The 12,719-nt window shown below is 38.5% G+C and overlaps 1 protein-coding gene across 1 annotated transcript; it reads left to right on the forward strand.

Annotated features, from left to right (window-relative positions):
* Positions 1-1,193: 1,193 nt before the first annotated feature.
* Positions 1,194-8,670, forward strand: LOC136340976 (uncharacterized). Its single transcript, XM_066285522.1, has one exon. It carries the CDS (start codon positions 2,611-2,613, stop codon positions 5,503-5,505), a length of 2,895 nt encoding a protein of 964 aa, XP_066141619.1. The 5' UTR covers positions 1,194-2,610; the 3' UTR covers positions 5,506-8,670.
* The last annotated feature ends 4,049 nt before the right edge of the window (positions 8,671-12,719 follow it).

The raw sequence follows: 12,719 nt of genomic DNA on the forward strand, positions 1-12,719 counted from the left end.
TGACACTTCTTAATAGAGACAATGCCTCGTGGGGCCGTGGCCATAAAGTTCCATAAAGTCACTGGGTTGGGCTTTTCCTGAACATACTGTCGTATGTGTATTTTTCCGGGAATCGGAATGTCTTGTCCATGTGTTGACACTGCTTGAGTTTGTAAGGCCCATGTAGCACCTTATTCCGTTTAAGCTGAATTTTCCAAAATCTATCGAAAATCGTAAACGCTGCAAGAAATAACGATTTCGAGAACTTTCGTCAGGAATAATAGATTGTACGCTCATGCGTCATCACCTGATGATGAATTGTTACGCTCATCTTGAGCTTCGAGCTTTTATTTTGGTTCAGAACAAAAAAAACATGATATACGTCACAGTTTTCAGAAAGTTGTTCGATATTTGAATTTTCGACATCCAAATTATAATACCGGAGACGCTCGGTAATGTAAACTGGTGATAATGAAAACATTACGTTAATGTAAACAACTTGTACGTTCAATGACGTAAATAGTTCTTGGCAATGGTTAACATTACGAAAAGCTGGTTTAAATTTGTCGTTATGTTGTGCTAAATTGGCAAACCATTAAAAAATGTTGGAACAATGTCTTTTGTACCAATGATCAAGATAAAGATAATGTTCCCTTAAGCGTAATTAGGGAACAAATGCGATCCAATTCTGATGTTCTTGTCAGTGCGTCATTCGATGTTGTTGATTTATTAAAAATTGTGAATCCCCGCATTGTTTGCACTCCAGCTGATGTTGATTTATGGAATGCAGATAAGCACACGAATAATGTTAATAAGGAGGAAGGTATGGATAGTGATGTTACAATTGAAGTTAGAAGCGTAGTGACTAACATTCAAGTTATGTAAGTTTTTAACTAAGCTTTAGATTGGGATGAAAGAAAAGAAGTATCATGCACGGTTATTTTAGTTTTTCCTACAGTGCGGTCGCAGGCACTGGAAGACAATGCTGAGCGCCAATTTGCGCAGTTCAAAATTCAAAAATATATTTTTTATTTAAAAAGTACTTTTCATTTGATTTTTTAATCCATATTTATTAGCAATTCTTTAATAAATCGTTTGTTATTTAAATCACATCCGCTAATGTGACCGTTTCGACAATGCGAACCACACTTGGTTTGAATTAGTTTCCATAATCGAGCGCGTGCTGTGTTAATGGAGGTTCGCAGTTGCGAAACGCGTCAAAATTTCTGAACAAAAAATTTTTTGCTTCAAAATCGGAAAGTCGCAACGCGTCTCCGGTTGTGCGTTGAGAGATTCTCGCTTCCGACAAGATTTTACTCCTTTCGTTGAAACCAGAAGGAGCTATGCGTTGTCCAGTGCTCCGATTATTGCACTTTACGCAAAATAACAATAAACAATTAATTTTTCGTCTGCGACTTTGGAGCCGCACTCCCCAGTGAACACAAATCACAGTCCTAACAATTCAACCTCAAAATTCTGCAGGAACGTGCTTAAAAATTAAAGCCCCGTGCGGCACCAAAACGCGTTCCACTGCGTAAAAATAAACTTGAACCGCACATATCGCCAGGGATCTAAGGAAGTTAAAAGTTTATCCATAAAATTCTTCCCGCTTATTAAACCGCACTGGAATCCTTATAGCAATTATTAAGAACGATCGGTTCTTCATAAGATAAAGTGATTTCTCAGGCGTTCATTGGAACTATTTACCAAACTGCGCTCCACCTTTGACGTTTATGATCGTCAGCAAATGGTAAAAAATAGAGAGGTAAGAAGCCAAGAATCAGCACTATCCGTGCCCGCTTATCTCTTGAAATATTTTGTTTATTTTCTGACACCAGTACCAACTCTCAAAATAGACATTCCATGAGTACGCTTCCTTGTTTGTTTTATTAATTACGTTTTCCACCTTAATCTAAATTCTGCTCGATCCCCATAAAATAACCTCCCCCCTCGCTCCATACACACCCACCCACTCCCCGAATATCTCTTTTGCAAACTCATAATGGCAACCCCTCACCCATCCACCCCCCACCCTAATCCCGGCTAGTGTAAGCATCATAATCCGGCGAGTTGTCTATGTTCAAAAATGCAGCATCTTATCACCCCCTCCACTACCCCTGGACATTAATTCGGACCACCCCATTGGCCGAGAGCCGCCTATGCGAACTTGCGAAACTATACACGCACGTTGGACCCCCGAAATTATACCAGAGGACCCGGCAGTTCGAGATCTGTTCATTCAGTTGCCGGTTGTCCATTACCGAAAGTAGTCGACGGACCGAACGAGAGAAAAAGTACAAGAACGTCGCGTTGTGGCTCAGCGTTTAAACGGTCAGTTCAGGATTTGCCGGTCAGTGAAATGTTCGGTTAAAAATTCGGATGACGCCTCCGCAATGGGCTAAACACGTGTTGTTTTCCGTGTGTTTGTTTCTTTTCGTTTAATTTTCTTTCGTTTCATGACTATGTCTCGCGTTGAGTTTGGCCTTTGCACTAGTTTCTTAACAAAACTACCACCGGACTTAACCACGTTGGTCATGTTATGATAGTGACAGAGTGACTGTTGTATTTTTATTTGGACTATTATTTTTTTCCGTTTCAAAACTGAACTAGAGATAACCGTGCCGCAGTTAAATGGCAAGCAGCAGTGGTGTTAACCAATCCTTCCAGCAGCAGTTTAAGTGTAATGAGTGTAGCTTGACGCTGAATTCGGCAGAATCGCTAGAAGTCCATCGCCAGTATCACGCAGGGAATTTAATGCAACAGTGGGCTGCAAAACCACAGAACGCGCAGGAGGAAAAGAATAACAACATGACGAAGCAAGCCGCGAACATCAAACGTGAGTTTGTTTCAAACAATTCTATGCAGAGTGATGGTTCTGATATGCAAAAGAGGAGCCCTGAGTATCAGCGCACCACCCCCGAGGCCATTTATACCCACCCACCGACCCCTCAAAGCTATCAAAGCGCTGCATCTCCCTATCAAAACAACGACAATTCCATATACTCTACTTCAAATTACTCAAATTTTCAAGTTGTGAAAAACGAGTCTGTTTCCCCGGCTTTTCAGCAGCCTAGCCATTTTTCACCATTTTCTCATTTTCCTGACCAACAACGTTATTCTGCTCCAATTGAATTTTTCCAAGCGGAGCAGAATAACTCCTACTCGAACGAGACTCACTCCGGCAAAGTAATTTCTTCTAATTTTCGTTATAACCCTTATGTGCGACAGCAATACTATGATTCATCAAAAACTGCCCATCCGGGCAGCCCCAACTATCCTCCCCAGCCGACCCCCTCCCCGAGCCCAAAACACTGTGATAAATGTGGTTTTATGTGTGAAACCGCTGCCCAGTTAATAGACCACACAAATCTTAATCATTTGAATAATCCCAGTAATCAGTATATGTTTGAACAACAGGCAACTGTTAAAGAGGAGGAAGTTTCTCAAAGCGAGATTCTGGACCTTGACTCCCAAAAAGTTGTTCATCCTGCGTGGGCAGAATCGAAGGAACCCAGCGATAAACGGCCAAATGGCGAACCTGGAAATTCTCATACCATTTCCACCATGTTAAATCCTTGGCCTAGTCAAACCGCTCATCAACAGACTATGTTTCAAGCTGATCAGAATATTTACATAAACGATGCGGGGGATCAAAAATTGTTTAGTTTGCCATCAATACATCAAGACAGCAAGTTGTTCTCTGCTGACCAAAAGATGTTTCCTGCACATCATGCAGAGAATCAAAACTTTATTAACGGCGGCGTATCGTCGTCATCTAATCCAGATATGGGTTCCGTAAACCAACAATATAGGTCATTCGAGCATTTATCACCCCCAGCTGCCAATTCTGTGATCAGCAGTTCCCAGGTGACCCAAGTTCCTAGCACCACAACGCCAACCGTTTCATCCGGTACGAAAAGCGCTAATTGGAAAAGCAATGAAGCCCGAAGGCCTAAGACGTACAACTGCACCGCTTGTAACAAGTGGTTTACCAGCTCCGGGCATCTGAAAAGGCATTATAATACCACCTTGCATAAGAACGCCGTGAAATCTAGTGGCCAACCAGATCCGGCCACAATGCCTATTAGTGCCCACCATCATCCAGCTCGAGATTCTGCATCCAACAAAGACGACCGGCAAAACTCTAATAGTCCGCGCGAAGACTCTAGAGGGGATGATAGCAACGGAATGGCTCAATATGATTCCAGATTAGCCTCGATGTCTGGAATTATCCAGCCCTCGCCGAATGGGCCGTACGATCGGTCACCATCGATGCACCACGCAACGCCGATGCACTCACCGTTGGGTCAGCACCATGGCCCGTTACCACATCCAGGCGCTTTAGCTGGACCCATGATGCCAAGCCCAGGATTTTCTGGAATATCTAATGGCAGCCCCCCAAACGGGGACGCAGGTCTCTCGCCACAGGACACGAGAGGCCTTTTAACTTCGATGGCTCCATCAACCCATGGCTTCAACATGATGCCACAGCCCCACATGATGCCAATGGATGCGTCGCAGATTTCGATGTACCCAAACGGGTATGCCCCCCACGTTACGCAAGTTACGGCTATCACCAACAACCCCAGTATTACTGGTGAAGAGCAGAACTATGTAGCCCAAGAGAACCAACGTCTTCCCAGTTTTGCGCATATCCAAGCGCATCGATTTGGAGGAGGTTATGCTAGCGTGGGGGGTTCGGGGTCCACGTCGACCCTACCTTCTATGAATTTCTTAAGTTCTTATGGAGTGGAGTTGAACGATGCTTCTAGACAGTTGGTTTTAAGGGAAGAAGATGCCAATGGAAGATGTACGATGACCAATCTGGATAGGTTTGCCATTCTACCTCAGAGCGATGGAGTTGCCCAACAACAAGTCTTCAACAGGGAAAATATTCTGTACAACATTTGCCCTAGCGAGCAGTTCTCCCCAACGTCTACCAATAACAACAACGATGTCTCCTTCAATGATACCACTGGCAATACAGACGTCACTACGTACTTGAATGCCGACATCAATCACGAGGCTAATGTGCAATCGCAGGATGTCGTAACAGTACCGCCACAAGACGCTCAAGGAGAGAGCAAGGAGAACTACGAAGAAGGGAACGTGAGCACTCCAAGCACTCCTGGAACAGACGAAAACCAGGAGGAACTAAGCAAGACAAAGTGTTATGACTGTGATAAGGTTTTCAACCGTCCTTGCTACTTAACTCAGCATAACAAAACTTTCCATAGCGGCGACAAACCGTACAAGTGCCAAAGATGCGGCAAACGATTTTCAGATGAGGAAACTTTTGAGCGGCACTCTAGCAAGCATGCTGGAGACAAACCGCATAAATGCGAGAAATGCCCGAAAATGTTTAATCATAAAACTGACTTGAGAAGGCACATTTGCTGTCATACCGGCAGAAAGCCATACGCTTGCCAAACTTGCGGAAAAGGTTTCATCAGAAAAGACCATATGGTCAAACACATGGACACCCATTTGAGGAAGAATCAGAAACTTAGTGCAATGAGAAGCTGAAAAGCTTTAAAATGAGGCGTCAGCTTGGACGTCAGTGAGTGTTACCAAAAACTGTCGAGCAGATAACATAAATTATTTATGTTCTGTGCTTAACAGTTTTAGGGAAAACTATTTCTAGTTAATTCAAAGAAAATTGATGTTTTTTTTGTGTACTTGTCCCCTAATGGAAGTTTTGCTTAAAAAGGTTGCTAAAAACGTGTATCATGAACTTGCTGACCAACTGGCACTCTACCTATTATTGTAAATAATGAGTAGTTAATACTTCAGAAGTGTTGATTTGTTTCGAGCCAAGGGAGGGCAGTTTGACTTATTAATATTTTTTATTAATGTTTCGAGATTTTTTATGAACGTTGTATATATGTTTTCAAGGATTTCATCTAGGTCAGGAACTGGGTTATGGAGTTTTTGTTAGTTTTTCTTGCCAAAGTATTTAAACGTTTAATTATTCCACCTTAAGTAATTATTTCATATATAGTGTGTTTCGAAATTAGTCTGCAATAATTTAACAGCACATTCTGCGTCGGAAAGTGTGACAAAAGTTCGAAGGTCCGAAAGCGCTTCAACTGCAACGCTTTGCAAAATATGTAAAAAATTCCAACAGTCCTTATCTTGGGAACGCAGCGTTTTTCAATCTAACTTCGTATGAACTTTTTGTCACATTTTCAGGGGAGAATTTTCATCGCATATTAATTTCGGGAGACTCTGTATACAGGGCGTCCCAACCCTAGATGATATCATCGCTTCACATACTAGAGAATAAAATTTTAGACTAAAAGTTTACGGTTAAAAAAGCTGCCTTCAAGGCTCACTCGCTTATACGCGGTGTGTCCAAAACAAAGATGCATTGAGTACCGTGCTAAAACAGTGAGGGGCGAATTTCGTGGAGGTCAAAAGGTTGCCCTTTAAGTGCAAAAGTCGATTTTTGCATGCAAGCAAGGACAAAAACTCAACAGCTCCAGTGGGCTTCGTCGTTCTGTTGGTGGCACTGTGCACACACAGGATGGCCGAAAGTTGCCCAAACTGGCAATAATTTCACATTTTATCGCTAGAACATTTGCCGAGTGTTCACTCAACGGTAATCAGAAGAAACAAATGCGAACCACACGTTTTGAGCAAAATAAAGGGGTGTTCGATCCGTTCCGCCTTGGTTCTGTCTCTGAACGTGAATACGTATTGAAGGCGGCTTCTTTAATCATCATTTTTTCAATAAAGTTTGATCAAGTAACAATTTGAGCACCTAAATAGAATTGAGACATCATGTATATTGAGATGTAAATATAAACGAGGACGATAATTTTCGTAAAAAAAAAATCTATAAAACAGTTCAAAATGGCAAAAAAAATCTCAAAGATTTAAAACTCTAAATTGTACTAGCATTATTAAGTTTCTCTGTATGATTATTTGACCACGATTTGTTGCCTTTAAGGGTTAATTATTTCGAAAAAATATTTCTGTTGGTTTCGAAAAACTAACGAAAACCAGTTTCTTTTTAAAGAGATGTTATAGAAATAATTGCTCAATCACGAAGTTTTTCTTTATATCTTTACAATACTAATCCAACAGCAATACCTCAGATATCTCAGTTATAAGAATAGATTATAAAATATTTATATATCAGAAGCTATACATTTAAGAACACTCTTAATTAATGTCAATGTACAAACCTAGGGATTTAATAAGCAACAAATTTGACTTGTGGTGTAAAAATATTACTTAAATTTAATATTTTGGAGATTTAATAGTCGAGCCCGGAAAAGTTTTCGGATTTGATTTATTAAATAAATAAAATATTCGAAACATAAATAAAATGTTGACATTAAAACGGGGGGTGTTATCGTTTTGGAGAATAAACCAGTCAGGCCCTATCAAACTATTTTTGCCCTGATGATGTTTACTTGCCAAAGCGATAAACCAATTGCAATAATACAGAACAACGCAAGTTTTTATATATTATTTTAAAATAGGTGTGAATTGATGTACATACTGATGATTTGTTGACTATAGGTAATTAATAGTATCTTTTACAGATAACGTAACTACCTCAGTTAAATTGTGCCAATTTCCTTTTTACACTTAAAAAAGACGAATTGATGTGCCAGGTTTATGGACTAACTGTGGTTATAGTGTTTTTATAGTAAGTTTCCTATTCCAACTTATTCTGGACATAAAATTTATTAAGGAAAAAGTTTTGAATTAATTCAATTATTTCTTTGTTGATTTGATGGCCACTTACTGTGCCGAAAAGTATTACTTTTCGGTCGTCGGAGCGGAATATCAATCTTATGCCATTTCTCGTTATTTTTTAAAGATTTTTGACACTTGGATTTCAAGCTTAATACTTTTCTTTTAATATTTTTGAGTGTACCATTCTTACTTTGGGTTTTTTCAAATCGCCGTGCAAACTGGACTATTCGAGATAATTATTAGTCTGCGTCACTCTTTGATCCAAAACTTTTTCCAAAGTAACATGACTCGTGTTTCAAATTTCTGTGTTAAACTTGAGAACTAACTTATTTTTAGTGCAATTTGTATATTTTTGCGCCGATTGAACAACAAAAATTTTTGCTAAGTTTACGAAAAGTCTCTAGGTGTTAGGTGGTTACCAAATTGTGTTGTTTTTGGAAAAACTAATTGTTTTTAAGGTGTATTATTGTACAGTTATTATTTTTGATAGTAGTTATATTATTATTAAAGTTGTCTTATCTGGCGCAGGTATTCTTGAAAGTTTGGATTGTGTATTTTTTGTTAAGACTGAATTTCCATGTATCATTGTAAGGAATTTGTTACATTGCTTACTTAACTATTTGGAATAAGTATTTTTTTCTAATTTGTCTAGTTAGTAAGGTTTTCTATATAGTGTTTATTGATCTTTAGCCTGATTTTTATGTCAAATCCGGAGGAAATATTCTTTGAAAGAAAATGGCAGTTTTTTTTTCCTTAAAGATCTCTGATTTTTAGCAATAACGTTAGTCAATAACAGCCATTTTTATAGAGGTGTTTCTTGTTTCAAGAGTTACTTTATAAACTAATTTTCTTAAAAGACGTTACATTCCACTGTAATTTACTGTGTTACTTTTTGTTTATTCATCTCTGGTAACTGTTTATGTTTTAAAGTAATCAGGCTATATTGGCAACTTGTCATTGAATAAATGATAATTTCATTAATTTGGTTTTTTATTTATTGCCTATATTAATCCTTGTGGGGCGAAATATCCATATGACGCTGATCTACATAGTAAGATAATATTAATTAAAATAACTTAATCATAAAATACCTATTTTTATTAATTGATATTCCAATTTTCCAAATTATAATCTGGGTGACCGAAAATATTAATGGCAATTTAAATTAGAAATTATCTTGAAAATTACCTATACCAAACTTATTATCTCTACTTATGTTATCCGAACACATTATGCCGAAAACTTGTGCCAGGAGGGAATATGGGCGTGCAAAAGGTACGTATAGCAATTATTACTTTAGTTAAACATCTCTAATGCCCGATTATACGGGTTGACTGTGTAACGTATACTGACTTGTCCGGAAATTCGTGCCGTTCTTTACTAGGTGGTGCCAGGACAGGTTGGAATATATTTTAAATTTGCTCAGGACACGTTAATTCCTCTCAGTTGTTTCAGTATGTCTCTGAATACAAAAGAAAGCAAAATGCATCTTCGGCATTTAACTTTTTTTTTTACCGGAAAGTCGCATGTTCCTCACAGGTGGCCAACACAAAGGGGAGAGCGGAACTATCTTTAGCAAACCTAAAAGTCGCCCTTCATCCAAGAAAAGTCCCGCTCTGTGTCTAATGGGATCGGAAAGCGACCCTCTCTTGCGACCTGTTCCCAAACAACGAGGCTATAAATTTAGAAAAATATTCTTTCCAATTAGACGGAATAAACACAGCAATTGAACAAAGATATCCAGAAATAGCGAATCGGAAGGGCGTCGCGTTTGATCAGGACAATGCGTCTTTGATAACTTGACAACAGATGTTGGAACTCGATTGGGATGCTCCTTACCTTACTCACCAGACCACGCGTCCTCTGATTCACACCTATTTTGATCATTAATGGAAAAAACTTTTCGATAAAGACGAACAATTACGTAGACATTTTTTTTTGTTGAAAATACGCGAGAGATTCTGCAAAGACGGAAATTTTAAGTTGTCTGAAAAATGGAGAATCGTCATAAAATAGAGTGACATCTATAGTTCAAATTATGTAACTTTTACTCACATCATAGTACGTAACGATTCAGAGTCGCCATACGTAAAATGGCAAGCCATATAAATTCAATGTGTTAGAAAAGAACAGAGATATATTTGAATGTCTGAACGAAATTCTATTTTTTGGCACGGTTGCTGCTTAGTTTGTTGGTGTTTTGGCTTAATTTGGCGTTTTAAATCGTCGTGTTCTTTGTTTATCAATTTTGGCGGTAAAAATGTATCTAGTTAAAACCAAAATAGTGCTCGTGATTACGTATTATCGGTGTTGTCCTTATTATTGTTGGTGTCATGCCCAAGTTCTTAAACAGTCGGTGTAAGCAGCTTGTTGCGTCACTTACCAACTATTTTCAAAGAAAATTGGGAAGTAATGGGCCCTTGTTACCACTGAATTCAATTAAAGAGGTAAATTGAATTTTAATGTTTTGGAATTGAGTATTATAAACTTTTGTTTTATTTTGGCGTGTTTCGAATGCATTAAACTTGAATTTGCCCACTGTAAGGTATCAGCGGCAATTAAAAGCAATTATTATTATTTAACATTGTTTGTTTATTTATTGGTATTACAATTATTTGCTCTGGATTTACAAGTACCGAGAGTGTTGCATCAATAGCTGACGAATTTCTGCTACACGTTAATTTTTGAAAAATGTAGCATCACTGCTGATGCGAAGTCTGTGATGTGTATAAAAAGTTACATTATTTGGGCCATACATAAATCTTCCAAGTTTCCTTCAAAATCAACACGAAGTTTTCCTACATCTAATACCACAATTAATAAGCTGCGCTTAAGCTTTGCGCAACATGACCTAAAGCTCCAATAAGAATAACATTACTGTCACTATTTGAGTTAATTGGACAGCAATAGGCTTTTTACGGGAGGGGGTAAGTGAGCGAAAGCTGTCAAATGTTGTTGATTTTTGACGGCAACATTATTCTCATTGGAAGGATTCAAGTACGCGTAAGCTTCAGTTAAGCAAAGCTTGAGCTTTACTTCTCGACAACCTGACCGTAGAGAATCATTGTTAACCAGATAACAGAACTAGGGTTTTTGTGACCGAACTGGGCGCATAATGTGATAATAAAAATTTTACACTGCGACTGCCTATGGTTGGTATGAAGATTTAGATTCGCATGAAACAATGAAGTCCTGGAAATTAATCAGGGGACGAGAAATTCCTTGGAAAATCAAGAAAAGTTGATTTACTTATTCGTGGGCTGTTCACGTATTGCAATTTGACGTTAACAGATGGCTTTACTTAGAAAAAAATTTGAAAAGGTCCTCCTTTAATCTTAAGGCTATTATAAACTTCGAAACGAAGACATTTCTGCGAACCGCATTTCCACACGTCCAAACGCTAAAAATAGCTCTTCTTTTTGCGTACAGGAAAGTAGTGTTTCCCGCACGGGAAAAAATCCACTAGATTTCTCTTCAAACAAGTCATTGAAAATGCTCTATTTCTCATTCGTTTTTCTTTGACTCATATTCACACCCTTTTTCAGGATCGTAAGATGCATTTCCTTAAAATCAAAGCATTTACTCATAAAATTTGCTGTTTCTCAAATCAGTTTGTCGAACCCATAAAACAAATGTATAGCAAAAAAAATATCACAAGTTATTAAACTGAAAGCAAATATTAGTCGCATGTCGAAGTAGATAAGCTGTAATTTCATTTACGTCGCACGAAGACGAAGGATAAACTAGCTGCAAAATGTAATTTTGTAATTAAAAAGTTACGTTATGCACAAGTTACTTTATTGATTTTGAACTGGGTTTGGTTACTAAAGCTCGGTCCAAGTCCGTCTTTGTCAAGCTGGGTTAACGCCAGTCTCTAATGGGGCACGCTGTATATTTTTAAGCAGATGGATTAGAAATTTAATTATAGTGCGGCAGATAACTTTCGACTGTGATTTTACTCAGGACGCCTTTCAGGGGGTTTAATAGTCCGTAAATTCTATTACGCAAAGGAACTTTTCAGATAATTAAAGTGTGTTTTTAGAGTATGAGAAAAAAAAGAATATTTCACTTGTTCGCCCAGTGTGACTTTTCCTACTGTGTTACTTAGATTGCTACGTGCTACATGCCACAATTGAACGTAAAAAATTCGCCAGAAAACGACTGAGCCACCATCAGCCCCGAAAGGGCCGATTGGGTTACGTGAACTTTTAATTTAATAAATCAATTTTCAGCGTTTCGAACTGGCTGCCGATAAACAATATGAAAGTTTTTGTTCCAAAACGGAGAAAAAACTGAAAAGCGTCCGGTTTGCGTTCGCGAAAGTATGGTTCACACGGCAAACAAAATAAAACGTCTTTTTTCCTATATAAAGAGCAGACTTTCGTTTTTTAAAAAGTGTTTTTGCACAATCAGAATATTCTGGAAATTTCCTAAGGTAAAATTATCCATAAACAGGGCCGGTCTTAGAGGCCCGGCGCCCTGGGTGGAACTTCTAATAACCGCCCCCCTATCCCCGAGAAAAACCGCTGACCAGGAAAATCCGCTGTTCTGGGCCGTCCCCCAACTTCGCCCGTCCACGAGGACTCTAGTGACCATGAATAGCCACTTATTACAAAATGCGTAGTTTTGTTTAACGATTGAGAATTGTGTGGCACTAGCGAATGTTAAATGTGAAGGCGCTGATATCAAACTTTATTAATTGTCAAAGAATGAAACCTGAAGGTAAAACCTTCAATAATCTAATATTTTTACAGCACTACAGATATGCATTTTTCACCCACGCCATTAAACTCTGAGGAACGACTCTATATTCATTTAAACCATTACGTCCCTATTACATTGTTTAATTTTCTGGTTCAGCTCTTATTCGGCCTGAGCCCCTATATTGATCCGGGATACCCCAAGTAATTGCTGCCCATCCTACTGTCTCATTTTTATTATAAATAAATATTTCAATGCTAACAGAGAAAAGCCGTATAATTAAAGACTCGCTTTCGGATTTCAAAAAAAAAAAAAAACGTGAAGAACTG

The sequence above is a fragment of the Euwallacea fornicatus genome, chromosome 9, assembly GCF_040115645.1.
Source record: "Euwallacea fornicatus isolate EFF26 chromosome 9, ASM4011564v1, whole genome shotgun sequence".
Lineage (NCBI taxonomy): Eukaryota > Metazoa > Arthropoda > Insecta > Coleoptera > Curculionidae > Euwallacea > Euwallacea fornicatus.